At 42.5% G+C, this 17254-nt stretch overlaps 1 protein-coding gene across 1 annotated transcript; it reads left to right on the forward strand.

The window, feature by feature from the left end:
* Positions 1 to 485: 485 nt before the first annotated feature.
* On the forward strand, positions 486 to 12487 carry SMU1 (SMU1 DNA replication regulator and spliceosomal factor). The gene is made up of 12 exons (XM_062604431.1): positions 486 to 599; positions 833 to 1043; positions 1161 to 1313; positions 1853 to 1963; positions 2703 to 2831; positions 3607 to 3726; positions 4128 to 4244; positions 4441 to 4568; positions 7396 to 7522; positions 8746 to 8913; positions 9210 to 9362; positions 10351 to 12487. The coding sequence occupies exons 1-12, from the start codon at positions 574 to 576 to the stop codon at positions 10447 to 10449; spliced, it is 1542 nt and encodes a 513-aa protein (XP_062460415.1). The 5' UTR covers positions 486 to 573; the 3' UTR covers positions 10450 to 12487.
* Positions 12488 to 17254: the final 4767 nt, after the last annotated feature.

Consider the following 17254-nt stretch of genomic DNA (forward strand, 5'->3'; position numbering starts at 1 on the left):
TGATGAGTGAGAGACGGTGGCTGGACTGTAGCTCCGTGGGAAACCAGTGTATTCAGGCTGTAAACCCCTCACACTTATGCAGGAGATGCAGACCATCCTGTGAGACAGCGCTGCGCTTGCACAGTAACCACGCAGGGTAACTCGCCCTGGTGCTCTTCCCTGATGCCACACGTGCTCTCCCAAGCGGCCGTTCTGTTTGGAGTGTTGCCGCTGGGAGGGACAGAGAATGAACAAAACCACCAGAGCCAGCAGCCACGACTGCCGGAACAGTAGTCCCGACCTTCCTAATGCTCTTTCTTCGCGTGTTCACTCTCAGCCTTCCTGCTCAGCTCAGCTGCAACTCCACGACGCCTGCATTTGGCTCGCGCTACACCACAGCGCAGTATTAACCCCAGCATTCACACCAACTCGCCTGTGTGGCGAGGAACACCGAGGTCGGGAGGCTCCCTCGCTCCCCCCCACCACCTCCACCGCCATATGCCCCTGCCGGAAGAGGCGGAGAGTGAGGGCGGAAGCCATTGTTAGTGGTGGCGGTAGTGGCCGGTGCGTCGTGACGGTGTCCGCGCCCCCAAGATGTCGATCGAAATCGAGTCCTCCGAGTACGTGTGGTATTGGGGGTGTCGGGGTGCCCCCGACGTAACGGGAGCAGTAATGGGGCGCGATGCCCCCGCGTTTTGCCGCTCCCGAGGTGATCGGGGAACGTGAAAGCGGTCGCGGGGGCGCTGCTGCCATGGCCTAGCGTCCGGGCGGGACAGAGGCCGCGGGGCTCTGGGAGGGAAGGGGAAGGGGGGCCGCAGGGCCGTCTTTATGACTTTGTGCCGTGCCTCTGCAGTGTGATCCGCCTGATCATGCAGTACCTGAAGGAGAACAGCTTGCACCGAGCCCTCGCCACCCTTCAGGAGGAAACTACCGTGTCCCTCAACACTGTGGACAGTATTGAAAGCTTCGTGGCGGACATCAACAGCGGGCACTGGGACACGGTGTTGCAAGCCATACAGTCGCTGAAGCTACCCGACAAGACCCTCATTGATCTCTATGAGCAGGTGAGTGAGTGCAGGCTGCATTTGGTCTGGTTTTCTGGTCACACTTTTCTGGTCTGGGTGTAGATCTCTCTCTGGTGTTTTCCACCTACTGATGGAGATGTTTTTCTCTTGATGTAGGTTGTGCTGGAGTTGATAGAGCTCCGGGAGCTAGGTGCTGCCAGATCTCTCCTGAGACAAACAGATCCCATGATTATGCTAAAACAAACTCAGCCAGAGCGGTACATACATCTTGAAAACCTCCTGGCCAGATCTTACTTTGATCCTCGTGAGGTAAGTTATGCTCTCCCTAGAGACTTCACACTGGTCTCTTGCATGACCCTTGACTTCAGTACCAGGTGCTTACTGCAGCTTTTATTTTTCCACTCTAGAAGTAAAAAACATGCAGCCGCCCAGTTTCATGACTTTGCACGTTTTATGAAGTGTTAGGGCAACGATGTGTAACACTTGGTCACAAGGCAGTGGTTTTGGAAGTATACTGCAGGTGGGAGTTTAGGGGTTTGTAACTGTGCCCTGTCATGGGATGATGTCTGTGTTGTGCTTTTCTTGTCTTTATATGTGCAGAAGAAAATGTACATTTCTGTAAATAAAATTGTTATATAGTAATAAGTTATTATTTCTGATGGATTACATCAGCCAGAAATTTGTAGTGAAAATATATTGCAAGTGTTTCGAGGCTTGGTGTTAAAAGGAAGGGCTGTCTTGAAGGCCTAATAGGAAATTAATGTGGAAGGGGCTTCTGCTCAAAGCAGTGAATGTTTTTATGTAAAGCAGTTTAGAACGGTGATTTTATACAAATGATGTTTCTCTAGGCATACCCGGATGGAAGTAGCAAAGAGAAGCGGAGAGCTGCTATTGCACAAGCTTTAGCTGGAGAAGTCAGTGTGGTGCCTCCCTCTCGTCTCATGGCATTGCTGGGGCAGGTAATTTGTAAATAATATTTTAGTAGCTATGTGAGTTTCTGTGGATCTTTGCTGCATAAAACTGCCCGTGAGATCACAGTCAGTTTTGTCTAGTTGGTTCTCAGACTCTATGGAAGTAAAGCCTACGTACTGCACATTTACATATGGTATAGGTAAAATTATATTTTCTCCATGTGACAAGGATTTAGCAGATTTAGGAAAGTCAGCACTCCAGGAGTAGATTTTTTTGCCATAGAATAGGTACTGTGAGCGTAGAGAAGTGTATTTTTAAGGTACATACTTCAGTGGTTTAAGTCAAGCTGATAACTTGGCACCACACAGCTTCTTGCTCCCTGCCTTATTTTCCTCCAGTTCCTGGAGGGATGGGGAGGAGAATCAAAAAAATGTAAACCCCATGGGTTAAGAACAGTCCAGTAACTAAGGTATAATATAAAACCTACTACTGCTACTAATGTTAATTATAAGGGAAGTAAGAAGAGGAGGGAATATAACCTGAAAAGGGAAGGAAAAAATGCAATAAACAGCAGTGATGCACAATACAATTGCTTACCACCTGCTGACCAGTACCAAGCCTACCCTTCCAGGTGACTCCTCCCAGTTTATATACAGTCTCAAACTGTTCAGGTGTGTAAATTGAAAGGGTACAAGAAATTGCTGTACTATATTAATTAGAAGCAAGCTTTGATGAGGAAGATATATGTTAACTGATATGTAACAGTATGGCTTTCAACTCCTCCAGGCACTGAAATGGCAGCAGCATCAGGGCCTGCTTCCTCCTGGTATGACAATTGACTTGTTTAGAGGCAAAGCAGCTGTGAAAGACGTCGAGGAAGAAAAGTTCCCAACACAGCTAAGCAGACATATTAAGGTGATGTTGTGTTTGTTTGGTTTGTGTTTGATGTGTGGTGTTCCAGCTTATTCCTTTGCTGGCCTTTATGTTTGGAGATAAGAGTAAACCTTCTGAATTCTTCAGTTCTCTTTTTTTTTGTAAATGATTTTCAGCTCTCTCCCTCCTCTTCCCCCTTTCTCCATGCTTTATCTCATCAGGAGGCATTTCATGAGACTCTGAAATTGGATGCTCATAATATTTGTGAATATGATAAATGTTTTAATTGTTTGACTTCACAATTAAGAATAATTCAATTTTCAGAAGTGGTTCTTTATTTGTGCAAGGCAGTACTTGTGTCTTGAACTTCTGTGGGTGGTGTATATTAGGTTTTGTGAACCATTGAAGTTTTAGACATACGAGGTGTACTAATAGGATCAGTATCTCCTTTTTAAGGATTTAATCATATACATAAGAGAAAGAAAACTATGCTGTAATGACATAGTAGTCCTGCAGCACTCACAATGTAGAATAAGCAGCTTCCTCATGTGAAGGTTTTTCAACTTCAAGCAAGAAGTGTTAGGTAATAGTTTTACCAGTTCTCACAGTGAACGAAAGATAAGGGTTTTTTTTTTTTTTTTTTGTTTTTAGAATATGTTGGTATTGACAGGCGTTTTTGTACTTTAACCTTAAATATGTGAAAGCATACCTGTAGAAAATGGCTTATTTTTGCCACCAAAATTAGTCTGCATTTTTGCTTTAATTAGTTGCTGTTTAAAAATTGCTTATCAGGCTTAATTTATCTTCCATAAAACAGTTTGGGCAGAAGTCACATGTGGAGTGTGCTCGGTTTTCCCCAGATGGACAGTATCTTGTTACTGGCTCTGTTGATGGTTTCATTGAAGTGTGGAACTTCACTACTGGAAAGATTAGGAAGGTAAATTGTGCCTTATTTTATTCATATGGATGGTTCGTTGGACAGAGCACCTGGTTTTATTCTTTGATTTTTATACTTTATTTTCATTTCTTGGGGACAGTGAATTTGTAAAGGGTGCCTGGCTGGGTGATTCAGATGCCTTTCTGAAATCTTTACATGGGTTCATTTGTCGAGTTTGTCATAAACTTCCCTCTGCAAAGGAAGAGGGGTCTGGATCATCATTGTTGCATCTAAAATGGTGACAATAGTACCCCCCTGTTGTTACAAGATTGTGAGGTCTGCCTGCTGTTGTGTTATAAAATGCAAGTGAAGTTCAAACACGTAATATATTTTAATGCAAAGTGTAAAATTATTTAATTGAATTCACTATTTTGATTGGTGGATCTTCTGCTTTTGTTTAGGATCTGAAGTACCAGGCACAAGATAATTTTATGATGATGGATGATGCAGTGCTTTGCATGTGCTTCAGCAGAGATACAGAAATGCTAGCAACTGGAGCACAAGATGGAAAGATCAAGGTACAAATCTTTCCACAGTATTTTGGTAGGAATGGTTACCAGAAAGATGCACTTCAATTACAGTGATGTTGCAGTTCCTTCTAAAAACAAATTTAATGTGGTTCAGAAACAGATATGTATTCCCTCTAATGTTTTTAAGGTTCTATGATCTCATAACAAAGTGACCACCTCTGTTTCATTTGCTGTTTCCTCTCAGGTTTGGAAAATTCAGAGTGGTCAGTGTCTGAGAAGATTTGAACGAGCACACAGCAAAGGTGTTACATGCCTCAGCTTCTCTAAAGACAGCAGCCAAATTCTTAGTGCTTCATTTGATCAGACAATCAGGTAAATAAACTGTAAATATGTGACCTACAGTGCAGAAGAAAAACTTGAATATATATTGATTTGATCTGGGATTTGATCCTTTTGGACTGAGTTTTAGTATATAGGATAGCATGACTGCTGAGGGTTGGAGCGGAGCAGTTTGAAAGTTCAACCTTTTACCTTGCTTAACTTAATTACTTCAGGGGTAGAGGCCAACTACCTCTGATCTGTTGTTGCTTACACTGACTTTGCTCACTTTCTTTCTGTGAGTCTCCTAGCTTAAGTGATAGTTGTGTCAACCTTCAGAAATAACATTTTTCATGGTAAGTGTAGGGGGGGGAAAAATCTGAGGATAGCAGGATAATGACATTTTTTTTTCTTAAACGACCTAAACAGCCTGATCAAACTCACTGTCTTTAATACATGACTTGAAAGTGGTTGTTTCCATCCAGTTTAAAATCACAGAATGGTTTGGGTTGGAAGGGACCTTAAACATGGTCTGATTCCAACCCCACTGCTATGGTCTATAGTTCAGTTCCCCAATGTCTGGCTTTCTTTTGGGGGCAGTGAAGCAGTTCATGATGTTGAAGGCCTACAGGCTGTGATTTTGGAACCGTGGGAATGGGAATTGAGTTTTTCTACAGACTTTGGAGTTTCTTTGATGCACAGTCCAGTTTGTGTATTCAGCTAGTTGATAGTGTGTCAGCCTAGTTACAGTGGTTGGATATGAGATCTGTCTACAGAAAATCGAAGGAGGTACATCCCTCTTAATGTGGTTGGACTAAACTAAACAAACATGTCACTTCCCATGTGCTAAGACTTACATGCATACAGCTACTGCACCTTACCTGGCATGCATGTAATCTGTTAAAGCAACAATGTGATAAATCAGTGGATTGTAGTGGGATAGGTATGTAGGTGGCTGGGCTTGTATCCGTGATCTAAGAAAGCCCAAGTGTCTGTGCAATCTGTGTAAAGGCAGACTATGCATAAATTATATCTTTAATTAGAAGGTACCTCTAGAGGTCTCTAGTGCACTATGCTTCTCAAGACACAGCCAGTCTTTCAGTTAGGACAGCATGCTCAGTCTGGTCCTTGTCTAACTGAGTTCTCAAAATCTCCATGGGTGGAAACTCCACTGATTCTGGCATCTGTCTTAGGGCTGTACAGCTGTGTTGGAGAAAATCCTGTTTGGACATAAGGAAGGAAGTTTTGTTTTGGCTTGTTTTTTACCTTTGTAACTTGTGCCATTTGCCTCTTGTCCTTTTGCCTCTTGTGCATATGCCTCTTGGGAACCTCTAGGAAGAATCCGACTTTCAATTTATCAGGTGTTTAGTAAGGACTTAGATATCCCTTTTCTTTTTTTTTTTTTTAAGGAACATTGCAAAGTGGATAAAATCAAGAATGAAAGTTAATTGTAACTTCTAATAATAGCAGATAGTCACTACAGTACTTAAACTCTGTCCTAATCTAAGTTACCTTATGAATCCCTTGTTCCTGCAGCCCTTAGCATCTGGAAAGTATTACTTAACATTTGTGTAGTGCAGTAATTCTGATCCTGCACCTTTTTAGAATTTGCTCAGTGCTGGGTAGATTTGGTTTGCAGCTAAGTTCTGTTGCTGTGCAGCCACTTTGCTGCAGTTGAAAGTGACTTAGATGAGTTTTGTCTGGTTCAGTTACTTCTTTAGGGTTATTCTGACTTACTTAGTAATAATTGGTTTAACCTTTTTTGTCTACGAGGAAGACAGCAATTAGATGCTCCTGAATGTTCCTTTCTCTGGACTGAATGCACATAGCCCTTTCAGCCTCCCCTCACTGTTCTGTGGTGCTGTCCTCCAGCTATTTTAGTGACTCCTTAGTGGGGACCCAAAACTGAACACAGTCCTCTCAGGGTGACAGCACCTCAGTCCATCTATCCAGTTTGTCAAGGTTTCAAAAGTTCTCATCTGTCTTTCAGAATCGAGTTGCAGAATATGGGACTTAGATTATGAATCAGATTGATCCAGTGCTTGATGAGTGCGTACATTTTGTTTAATTGAATGGGATTGTGTAATATGTTCAGTGGCATTAGGCTGCTGTAAAACCCAGTGTCACCAATAATATTGCTTTAGATGAAGAGATGTGTGGATCTGGAAGCAACTGCACAGTGAACTGGCATTATGAAACATCTTATTAAGAAATGTTAATCTGCTGAAATCCTGATACATATGAACTGTAGCATAAGGACTTTAACTGAAATTGTGTAAGCTTGGATGTTGAATCAAGGACATGAAACTTAAAATGGAATAAGTAATTTCATTCTCAAACTTCTGCTTGAAAACTATATTCCTGCAGCCAGTAGGTAGTACAATTTAAGGCTGGTACGGATCGCCTCTGTAATTTCATTTTAGATGGCTGAGCAAATTCTGCAGAATTGCACAGTAAGAGCCAGTGGCAACGGCTTCAAAAAGAGAAAAAGTCTGGCTGGGTCCAAGGAGAGGATTTTTCTTAACTCAGGGCTTCGTCAAGGGCCTGAGCAAACTGACCTTGGTTAGACTGGAAACTTTTGAACTTAATTCTGTAATTCATTTTGTCAGTTTCATAGTTTCCCCTTTAATAGTCCTGTTTAATACACACTGCACATGTTATTTCATACAGGTCCTTGAGGCTGAAGGTTGATAATATTTCCCTAAGCTTTTCAGGGGAACACATAATAGCTTTGAAAGGGGCTTGTCCTAAAGACAGCGTGTGGATTTTTGGCACGTTTTATCATCACCTATGAAAGGTACCTCGGAAGTAAAGCACAGTAAAGCCAAGGGGTTGTTCACACTACCTCAGTTACTCACTGTTTGACCTTTCTTTGTGACAGGATTCATGGTTTAAAATCTGGGAAAACTTTAAAGGAATTCCGTGGTCATTCTTCCTTTGTCAATGAAGCTACTTTTACCCAGGATGGCCATTATATTATTAGTGCATCTTCTGATGGCACAGTGAAGGTAAGAGCATTTATTTATCCTTTATATAAATAATGTATTCAGACACTTTGCATGTTGGAGCTGATGTGTTATGACTGTTGCAGTCATTGGAGAAGGACTTGGGGTTATCTGCAGTAATAAGTCTTTCTGTTTGTGACCTTTGCTGTAGATTGCTGTAAATGAGAACAGATAAAGTTTCATACTGTGTTCACCGACTGCTGTAGAGTCTTTCTGCTGTATTTATTAAAGGAGGATAGAAGTGCAGCCCTTCTCTGCCTGTTCCTGCTTTATTGTAGAAATAGAATTGACACCTGTCATCTTAGAATGTGGGGATTCCTTGGTCTGAAATAACAGCATTTTCTTGCTTACTGTGTTGGACATGTGTTTATTTCTTGGTGTTTAGGAGTCCCTTGCTGTGTAAGCTAGGTAATCTAGCATTAATAAAACTGACTGTCGGAGTAGCTTCTAGTCTCAGCAAAGTCTGGAACTACTTGGTGTGTAGTAGTTAGGAGGAGTATAGGAGCAGCCACCGTAAGTAGGGCATCAATGTAGTGCATGGAGGGGATGGATAAACATATCTGGTTTATAGATTTGGCCTAGGAGAATGTGATAGATCTTGATGGTAGTAAATGGGGTGTTACTTCAAACTTGCACTCTCTTGCTAGACTGCCTCAAATCATGGGAGTAGAATAAGAGGGTTGTACCTTTCATTTTGACTGTACTAGTATGCAAACAGCAAAAATATTCCACATTTTATTTTAGATATTAAACAAGCAGTTGCATTTCCTGTTTCTAAACAGCTGGACCAGCCTGGTGTTGGGCCTGAAGCAGCTGGAATCTGGGATGTCTCTCCCACTGATATCAGTGACGCTTTTTTTTTTCCTGCAGTTCTTGTGTCTGTCATGTGGAAGGCAAATCATATGTGCAGAGACTGCGCATACATTCACAGATACCAGTTAAAACGAGAAAGCAAGTCTGGACTCACCCCTTAGGGAATATGCTTAACAAAAGGGAGCCAGGCTGAATTTGAGTAATGGGAAATAACATTCAGTTCAGTGGTAGTGAAATTGTTCGTGGTGTCCAGGCTTCAAAATAGACATGATAACTTATTGTTTGGTGGTCTTTTATCTGCTTTAAACTACAGTTTTTGGAATTCATATTTCCCTTCATGAGCCTTAAAAAATCTGAACCCTGAATCAGGGCTTTTGTTTGTTAATTGGTTTTGCATATCTTCCCTGTACTAGGTTTGGAATGTGAAGACGACAGAGTGCTCAAACACCTTCAAATCTCTTGGCAGCACTGCTGGGACAGACATTACTGTGAATTGTGTCATTCTTCTCCCTAAAAACCCAGAACACTTTGTTGTTTGCAACAGATCAAATACAGTCGTCATTATGAATATGCAAGGACAAGTATGTGATGTTAATAGTGGCCTTTCAAGTCTCTCTGTCTCATTCCTTTTAAAAATGCCCAAAACCTAGTTAATAACCTAGCCTTGGGTTAAACCCCATTTCTTCCATTTGCTTTCATGAGAACTACTCTGTACCCAGATTATAGAACAACTTGACTTGCAGAAAGCAAATGTAACTATGGAAAGATCCTGTGTTCTAAACAGGCCTAGTACTGCCTAAATATTTTTGTCTTGAACATAATAATGAGGTGCTGTAGCTTAATCCTGTCAAATATTTTTGGGGGGCTGTCATTACAGATTGTAAGAAGCTTTAGCTCTGGTAAGAGAGAAGGTGGTGACTTTGTCTGCTGTGCACTTTCACCTCGTGGTGAATGGATCTACTGTGTTGGTGAAGACTTTGTGCTCTATTGCTTTAGCACAGTGACTGGCAAGCTGGAGAGAACTCTGACTGTAAGTTCTTAGTTTTGAGCTTTTGAGGAGCTCTAAACACAAGGATGGTTTAAATGCTCGTGCTGTTTCAAGTCTGTAAGGAGAAGTGTCATATTGAGGACTCTTTCACTTCTAGCAGATATGATTGATAACAGATGAATTCTAGAACACTTGGCTGTAGGGTGTTGTCATGCTTTAAACCTAGATGGTAACTCAGCACCATGCAGTGGCTCTCCTGCCCAGTCACTCAGGTGGGATGGGGAGGAGAATCGATAGAATGGGTTGAGATACTACTACTGCTACTGGTAAGGGAAGTAACAAGGGGAGAGAATATGAAACTAAAAAGGGAAAGGAAATTAAAAACAATAACCAGCAGTGCTGCACAATACAGTTGCTCACCATCCACCGACTGATACCCAGCCCGACCTGAGCAGTGATCTGGGCCTTCGGGGTGACTCTCTGCAGTTTATATACTGGGCATGATGTGCTGTGGTATGGAATACCCCTTTGGCTAGTTTGGGTTGGGTGTCCTGTCTCTGTTTCCTCCTGCCTTCTTGTGCCTCTCCTCAGAGGCAGAGCATGAGAGACTAAATAGTCCTTGGTCAAAGTAAACACGTAGCCAAAACACAGCATTGTGCCAGCAGTAGTAGGAAGGACAAAAATACCTGTTACAGCTGAACCCAGGACAGTGTCTCTTTTTAGAACCCTTTTAATTTAAAAAGTTACGAAAATATTTATCCACAAAGCCAAGAGTGAATTGTTCAAAGCTTGAACTAGAGCATGTCTTGACGTGGGCTTTGTCTGATGAAAAATCTGACCAAACTGTCAATATTTAAAGCTGTTAGGTGTGCCAGTGGGGTGGGGGAGGAGAAGGGAAGAAATATTCCTCCGTTTTTGCTGTATGCACAAAGCATGTTAAACCTCAGACCAACTTTTCTCTAGTTCTTGTTTGAAGAGAATATTTACTAAAAGAAGAATCTCCTGGTTAATCTTTCTGCTTATTCTCTAGGTTCATGAAAAAGACGTCATCGGCATTGCTCACCACCCCCACCAGAACCTGATTGCCACTTACAGTGAAGATGGCCTGCTCAAGCTCTGGAAGCCATAGCTTGATTTTATAACAAGCTATTAAGTGTGCCTGTTAGTTGCAGGTTACTGGTGTTTGTGCTTTAACAAGGTCTGAATACAGAGGGTGTGATATTTGCTCCATTTTCAGTTCGGTTTTCCAGAGAATGATGTTTTTACTTCTTGGTCTAAGTTTAGGTAGATTGATGCTTAAATATAGCATCGGTTAATTTCAGATACTTTTTATTTTAACCAGAGTAGCCGAAGCAACTTCAAGTGAGTGTTTTTTCTGTCTCCTGAAGTCTGTACTCTTCCTATAGTGTTTATAAAAGTTGAATAAGCTAGGAACTATATACATCTAAAAATAAATGGTTGGTGACTTCCTAGAACATGGTAAAATACTTTTTCTGAATGAATTATGTGGAATGAAAAGAATGTCTTTTTTTCCACTGAAACAGAGGCAGTTTCCCCAGAATGCAGATAAGGCTACTCTATCCTCAGCTTGGAGGCAGAGGCTTTTCTAGTCCAGTGTACTTTTCTAGTACAGTGAATACTGTATTCAGTATTCGCTATATTTTTTCCAATTTTATGTATATTAAGTAGTGTCACACAGCTTCCTTGGAGCCAAACTATTCTTCCTCATCTCCCAGCACTTCCTAATGTGACAGTGAGGTACAGTTGGGCTTTTATTGTGGGTGGCTTTTGTGATTTGTTTGTTGTGGGGTTTTTTTTGTCCTTTGTTTTACTTCACTTCCAGGCTAAAAGGAATTGTTACTTGGGCCCTCTTCCTATAAGTGCATAATCTTTTCGTACAGTCTTTAACTGAAGTGAGCCGCATAGGATCAATACTTTAAAATATGGAAAATCTGGTGTACATAGGCCAAGTTCCTAGTGCTGTGACACTGCACATGCTACACTTGTATTGGACTTTTTTACAGTTTACTCAGTTTAGCTTCCTATTTTCAGAAGAATATGGCATAGTCTAAGTAATTATTAGCAAGGTTTTTGTTTCATTTTAAAATTCCATATGCCTGTGAACCTAGTTGAAGTGCTACTTGGTTCGCACACTATGGTAAAGTTAATCCTTCAGGCTCTTCAGTTTGGAGTAGGTGGTGATTCTGTTTCAGATCCTGACTAATGCACTCTTCAGTGAATGTGCACAGGAATCTTCTCCAAAGTATGACCTAAAAAATTGCCTAAATTAGTTCTAATTGGGCTTGATCTTTATAAAAGTGTTGGTTGTCAACTAGTGTCAAGTGCACTCACCCACGCACTTCATTGGTCTGTGTTAATACTGGTCTAAGGAGATGCAGAAAGAAATCAGCTTAACTTCTCACACAGCATTGCTTGTTTACTACAACTGTAGTGCTTTGTTCTGTTTAGCTGTGATGTTTTAATTGCTAAGTTTTTTTTACTTCCCTCGATACTGCAATAAAGTTATTTTGTAGATAGCAAAAAGTGTTTTTCCTGCCTGAAAAGACACCCACGTGTCAGAAGCATCTGACAGTGATACATCTGAAAAGCTCCATTGGCAAATACTACTTGTACAGAAGTTGTCAACATAGTATTTTTAATGTTACCTGACCTGTGCTTCGTTTTGCCTTCAGTCATGCAAAACTGTTCATCCTCAATGCAAACAGTATCATTCATTTCCCTTAGAAAGAAAAGTCATTGTAGCACATGAAACTCCTGGATGTTTAAACATTGGAATAGATTCCCTAGGTTAAAAATGTGAGAAAATCTGCCATTTGATTGTTAAGAGTTGTAGTTTGTTGTGTCAAGTACTTCAGACAAAAGGTGAAAGTACTAACTAATGCTTATACAAGGGCAATAGTAAACTCCCGGGCTGCAGCTGTAATTTGCAAAACAGCTGGCAGTTGGCACAAACGTACAATGATGATCTGAATGTTAACTTTTTTTTAATCAAAAACCTGCATTTTTCTTTTTGATGTAAATGTTAAACTTTTTAGTGTAATCCTCTGAGAAGCAGCCTGGTGCTACACCGCTTCCCCAGATGCAAGACTTGCACAAGGCCACATCTGGTGGTTTAACTAACATTAAAGCAAGCATTGTTCACCTTTGTTGCTTTGTTCTTGAAATACTTCGCTTGGAACTGGTGAGCTCCATCATCCATTGAGGAGTGCAAAGTAGTGACAGCCTCGTTCATCTTCCTGTTTCTGGATTGGGGATCAGTGAGTGAATTCCAGCCTGGCTTGGATGGAATTGGGTGCATGTCTGTATGTTCTTGCAGAATACATATGGAGGAGCTACTGCCATCTCAGTCAAAATACGTGATCTTGGGTTCCTTCACATGTATGTGATTGGTGGCTGTGACATCTTTAATGTTACGGAACATGTAAGCCTGTAGATACGGTATCCACCACTAGCAGCTTGTAATTTGCAAATTAAAATCAAACCCTCCCCTGACTCCTAGTACAATTTAGAGAGACCAGCTAAAAAATGAGGACTTCTTGGTCTCAAAGATCTTCTGCAAGTCCTATAAAGCAGCCAAATTCTCTTGAGGTCCAAGAGAGTAGGCATCTCCATGGGTGCCTGCCAGTCCCTGTGAATCCATGATAATGCATATTGCTGAAGGACTTGCACCATGAGCTTTGTAGGAAGGCTGACCTCTGGCTTGGGGCAGCTTGGTAACAAGAGTGTTCATTTGAGGTAAGAAAAAAGGAAGTATGTTGCCAAGATTTATAGGAAAGATTTAAGAGCATTTATAACTCAGTTCTGGCATCAAGTACAGCTTTTCTTCACTTCCTGCTTCATGTCTGCATGGCTTTTGGGAGTCCTTAAGCATGATTACTTCATCTACACTTCCTGTTGGTGACGTGGGCACCAGTGTGTTCACTGGATAGCTGTAAATAAAACCTATGACCTGGACTATACCCCTCTTGTATGACGGAGACCAAAACTAGACATGACACTTCCAGGTATGCCCTTACCAGCACTGAGGAGAGGGGAAGGATCAACTCCCTTGACCTGTTGGCAACTGGAATACAAGTTTTCTTCTTTCCAAAAGCAGCACATTGCTGGCTCACATTCAATTTGGTGTGCATCTGGGCTCCCAGGTTTCTTCTCTGCCCTACTGCTTGTCATGTGGGTGGCCTCCACCATGTTCTGGTGTCTGGGGTTGTTCCTCCCCAGCTGCAGGACTTTGCACTTCCCCTGTTGAACTGCATGAGATTCCTGTCAGCCCATTTCTCCACCTGTCAAGGTGTCCAAGGATGGCAGCACAAGCCTCTTGTAGGTCAGCTGCTTCTCCCAGTTGTGTCAACTGCAAACTTGCTCAGGGTTTACATTGTCCCTTCATGCAGATCATCACTGGAACTGCTTAACAGGACTGGAGCCAGCACTGACCCCTGTGGTACATTGCTAGTCACTGGCCTCCAATTACTCTTTTTTTCACTGGTCACCACCCTCTGCGCTTGGCCATTCAGCCAGTTTTCAGTCCACTTCACTGCTCATCTGTTCCCTACATCCATTCCCTGCTTCTCTGTGGGGATCTGACAGGAGACAGTGTCAAAGACCAAACTGAAGTCCAGGGTGACAATGTCCACTGTTCATGTACCAGGCCAGTCATTTCAGTATAAACATTTGTCAGGTTGGTCAAACATGTCTTTCCCTTGGTGACGCTGACTATTACTGATGACTCTCTTGTGGTTGATGCCTCTGGAAATGGTTTCCAGGTTTAGCTGCCCCATTGCCTTCCCAGGGATAGAGGTGAGGCTGACTGGCCTTTAGTTCCCTGGATTTCGTCTTGGCCTTGAAGACAGAAGTGACCTTTTCTTTCCTGCAGTATTCAGGCACTTCCTCTGGTCACCATGATCAATGAAAGACTATGGAGGCTGGCCTCACAATGACATCTGCCAGCTCCCACAGCACTTGTGGTGCATCCCATCAGGACCCATAGATTTATGTATGCCCAGTTTGCTTAAGTATTTCCTGACCTGACCCTCTTCTGCCAAGGGTACATCTCCCCTGCTCCAGACATTCCCCTGGGATGGTCTCTGGGATTCCTGACAGCCAGTGTTGCTAGGAAGATGGAGGCAATGAAAGCATTCAGTACTTCAGCCTTTTCCATGCCCAAGGTAACCAGGTGCCCTATCTCATTTGGCAATAGGCCCACATTTTCACTAGCATTTCCCACCTGTGTACTTATAGAAGGCCTTGTTGTCTTTGACATCCTTCACCAGATTAAGCTCCAGTAGAGCTTTAGCTCTCATAACTTTATCCCTGGATGCTCAGACAATTAGGTAGGACAGTTAGAGCCCTGCAGTCTTACAGGCAGGCTCTTAAGTGAGCTTGCAGTGGGCATTCCCAGTTTCACAGCGAACCTGTGGAACAGCAGAGCTGCTGGATTTCTGGGGAATAAACAAGTCCTGCATGCTTGGTGCACAGTGAAAAGAATCCCTGTAACAGACTAGCACTATAAGCTTGATGAAATGAATTTGGTGGTGTTGATACAGAAACACTGCAATGCAATTGTGAACACCAACTAAGGTTATGATAAGTTGGATTACTACGCTGGTCGTTAGGAAAGCAGCTATTTTGTGCTACTATGTCCTTAATTTCTGTGGCTGTCCATTCAGTTCATTCCCAAAATGATGTCAGAAATTGTCTTGTTTCATGGTTTTGGTGGCATGTAACATGTTTAACTGCTTGTTGTAGCTGTATGGTACCCAGAGGACCACTGTAGAACAAATACATGGAAAAGGCCATATATTGTACTCAATATCCCACTTGAAGGACTAAGGGCTGGGTCCTCCTCCTTGCTCACTCTTGCCTTCAGTTGCTCATGCCTTTTGCTGCCAGCTTACTGTACTGCTGCCAGTGTGTTTCTCTGGGACCTTGCTTTTACGTCAGTCACTAGCTCATGTCAAAGCAGGGTGCTAGGCTGGTGGTGCTTCTGCTGCCCTTCCTGCACCAGCAGCATCATCTTTCCACAGGATGCTCTACAAGGCTCCTGGAAGCCTGTGGTCAGCCACCCTCCTGGAAGCTGGACCTGACCCCTCCTCTAGACTGGCTATGGTGCCAAGCATGAAGCAGAATTGGCCACCATGGTTTTGGGAATAAGTCAAGACAGAAACATTACTTGAGCGGTGCTGATGCAAATATGGGTGTGATGAAAGGAAAACTTTAGTTTTCCCCAAGTGTCCCCAGGAAAAAAAAGGCTATGGAATGGTTTTATATATATAATACAGTCACCTGAAGCAAGATAAATATCATCATCCCCAAGGTAATTGGTTTGTCCCAGCTGCTTGATCCATGGGTACAGAAGAGTGCTTACTGAACTGGAACACAGCGTATTTTAGTGCTGTTTAGCCTCAAGTCAGCCCTAGCCCGAGGCAGGATTACTTCCTCTTCTTTACTGATAAGAGCAAAGGCTCCTGCCAGTCACATCCGTACAGCTCACTGTTGAGCTCATTCAGGTACAATCTGGAAAGGCACTTTATCTACAGGATTTTATCCCTGCTGAAACAAAAAACCTCCAGCAGTCAAAACATACAGGGCCTGGCTATTCTGTAGGGACCTGAAAGGGAACTACATCAGGTTCAAAACCCACAGTACCAGATGTCTTAAAAAAAAAAAATGAAGCCCACAACACAATAGCTAGAGATGTTTCCCAAGTTTACATACAGTTTCCAGATGCTCAAGTTATGACACACATATACTGTCATGTAGCAGCTATTTCCAGGAAGAAAGAGTGCTGTTTGTGACACTTTTGCTTCAGAGCAGTGTGAAAAGCGTAAGCTCTGTCCCAAGCCAGATGGCAGAAGAAGACCCACCGAGCTAGAGGTTAAATCTAGACCTGTCCTCTCAGCATATTCTCTGAAGGAAGTTTTTTGCTAGGGCATTTCTGTGAATAACTGCCTGAAATTAAGTGGGTGGTGTCTTTAAACAAACATCTGGTCTAAGAAAAGAGGCAATGAGTGATTTTGTAATTATATTGGAAATGCTTCATCTACAGTATTTAGATCATACAGAAACTTCAAGAGTCAGCTTAAAATAATGCACACAACACATTAATTCCAGAACATCCTAAATGCATCAGTTAGTTGTATTCACAGTTTCTCTCCCCTGCAAGATCATGTATGCCCCCCTAACATGGCTGGTACTGCTTTCCAGGACACACCGAGGGAGGAGTGCCCAACTTTGGTAGGCAAGGTGGAAGTCAAGCTTCACATGCCAGCAGGCTAATACAAACTGTGTGTGTGTGTGTGTGCGCTGATAAAGCCTGGGGGTTTTTGCTCATGCATGGTAGCAAAGGAAGCTCCTGCAGCACCTCTATACCATGGGCTCTATATGCAGTACAGTGCGGGAGGAACGGCCAAACAGTAGTTGGTGATGAACCAAAAGCACGCTTCACATCAAGCTCCAAGGTCAGGACAAATGCTGGCAGAAGAAGAGGTTACTTGACCTTAAGTGCATTGGCTTCAGGGAGCTTGTGGATCACGCTATTTTAATGGGCCTGTGAATACTGGCCACGTCCTTGTCAGCTTCATGTATTTTGTGGCTGCATTAAAGCCAATCCCCATTTAACAAACATCAGTACAAGCCCAAAGCACTAACATATTACCCTAAAGGGTACAAAATTTTACTATATCTTACAATGAATTATAAGTACTTGTGCATACTTTAACAGAGTATAAGACCTAGAATTCCTAAAAACATCACAGAGTCTTAAACTTTAAGTCTCAGCAGTTGCACACATACAGGAATTACAAAGGCTTGGAATAAAAGACAAGCAAGTAAGGGAGTTTCCTTGACCAAGAGGCAGGGGTGAAGTGCAATCAACTTCATCTGAGCTTGCACCCTGGAGCTTTATACAAATTTCCAAG

The sequence above is a fragment of the Pezoporus occidentalis genome, unplaced genomic scaffold, assembly GCF_034315485.1.
Source record: "Pezoporus occidentalis ecotype Australia unplaced genomic scaffold, CSIRO_AGI_Poc_V1 ctg86, whole genome shotgun sequence".
In the NCBI taxonomy this organism is placed as follows: domain Eukaryota; kingdom Metazoa; phylum Chordata; class Aves; order Psittaciformes; family Psittacidae; genus Pezoporus; species Pezoporus occidentalis.

Coding starts and splice junctions, on each gene's coding strand:
- SMU1 (XM_062604431.1), top strand. CDS start 574: ATGTCGATCGAAATCGAGTCCTCCGA. Junction 2,832..3,606: donor AGCTAAGCAGACATATTAAG/GTGATGTTGTGT, acceptor TCCATAAAACAG/TTTGGGCAGAAGTCACATGT. Junction 4,569..7,395: donor TCATTTGATCAGACAATCAG/GTAAATAAACTG, acceptor TCTTTGTGACAG/GATTCATGGTTTAAAATCTG.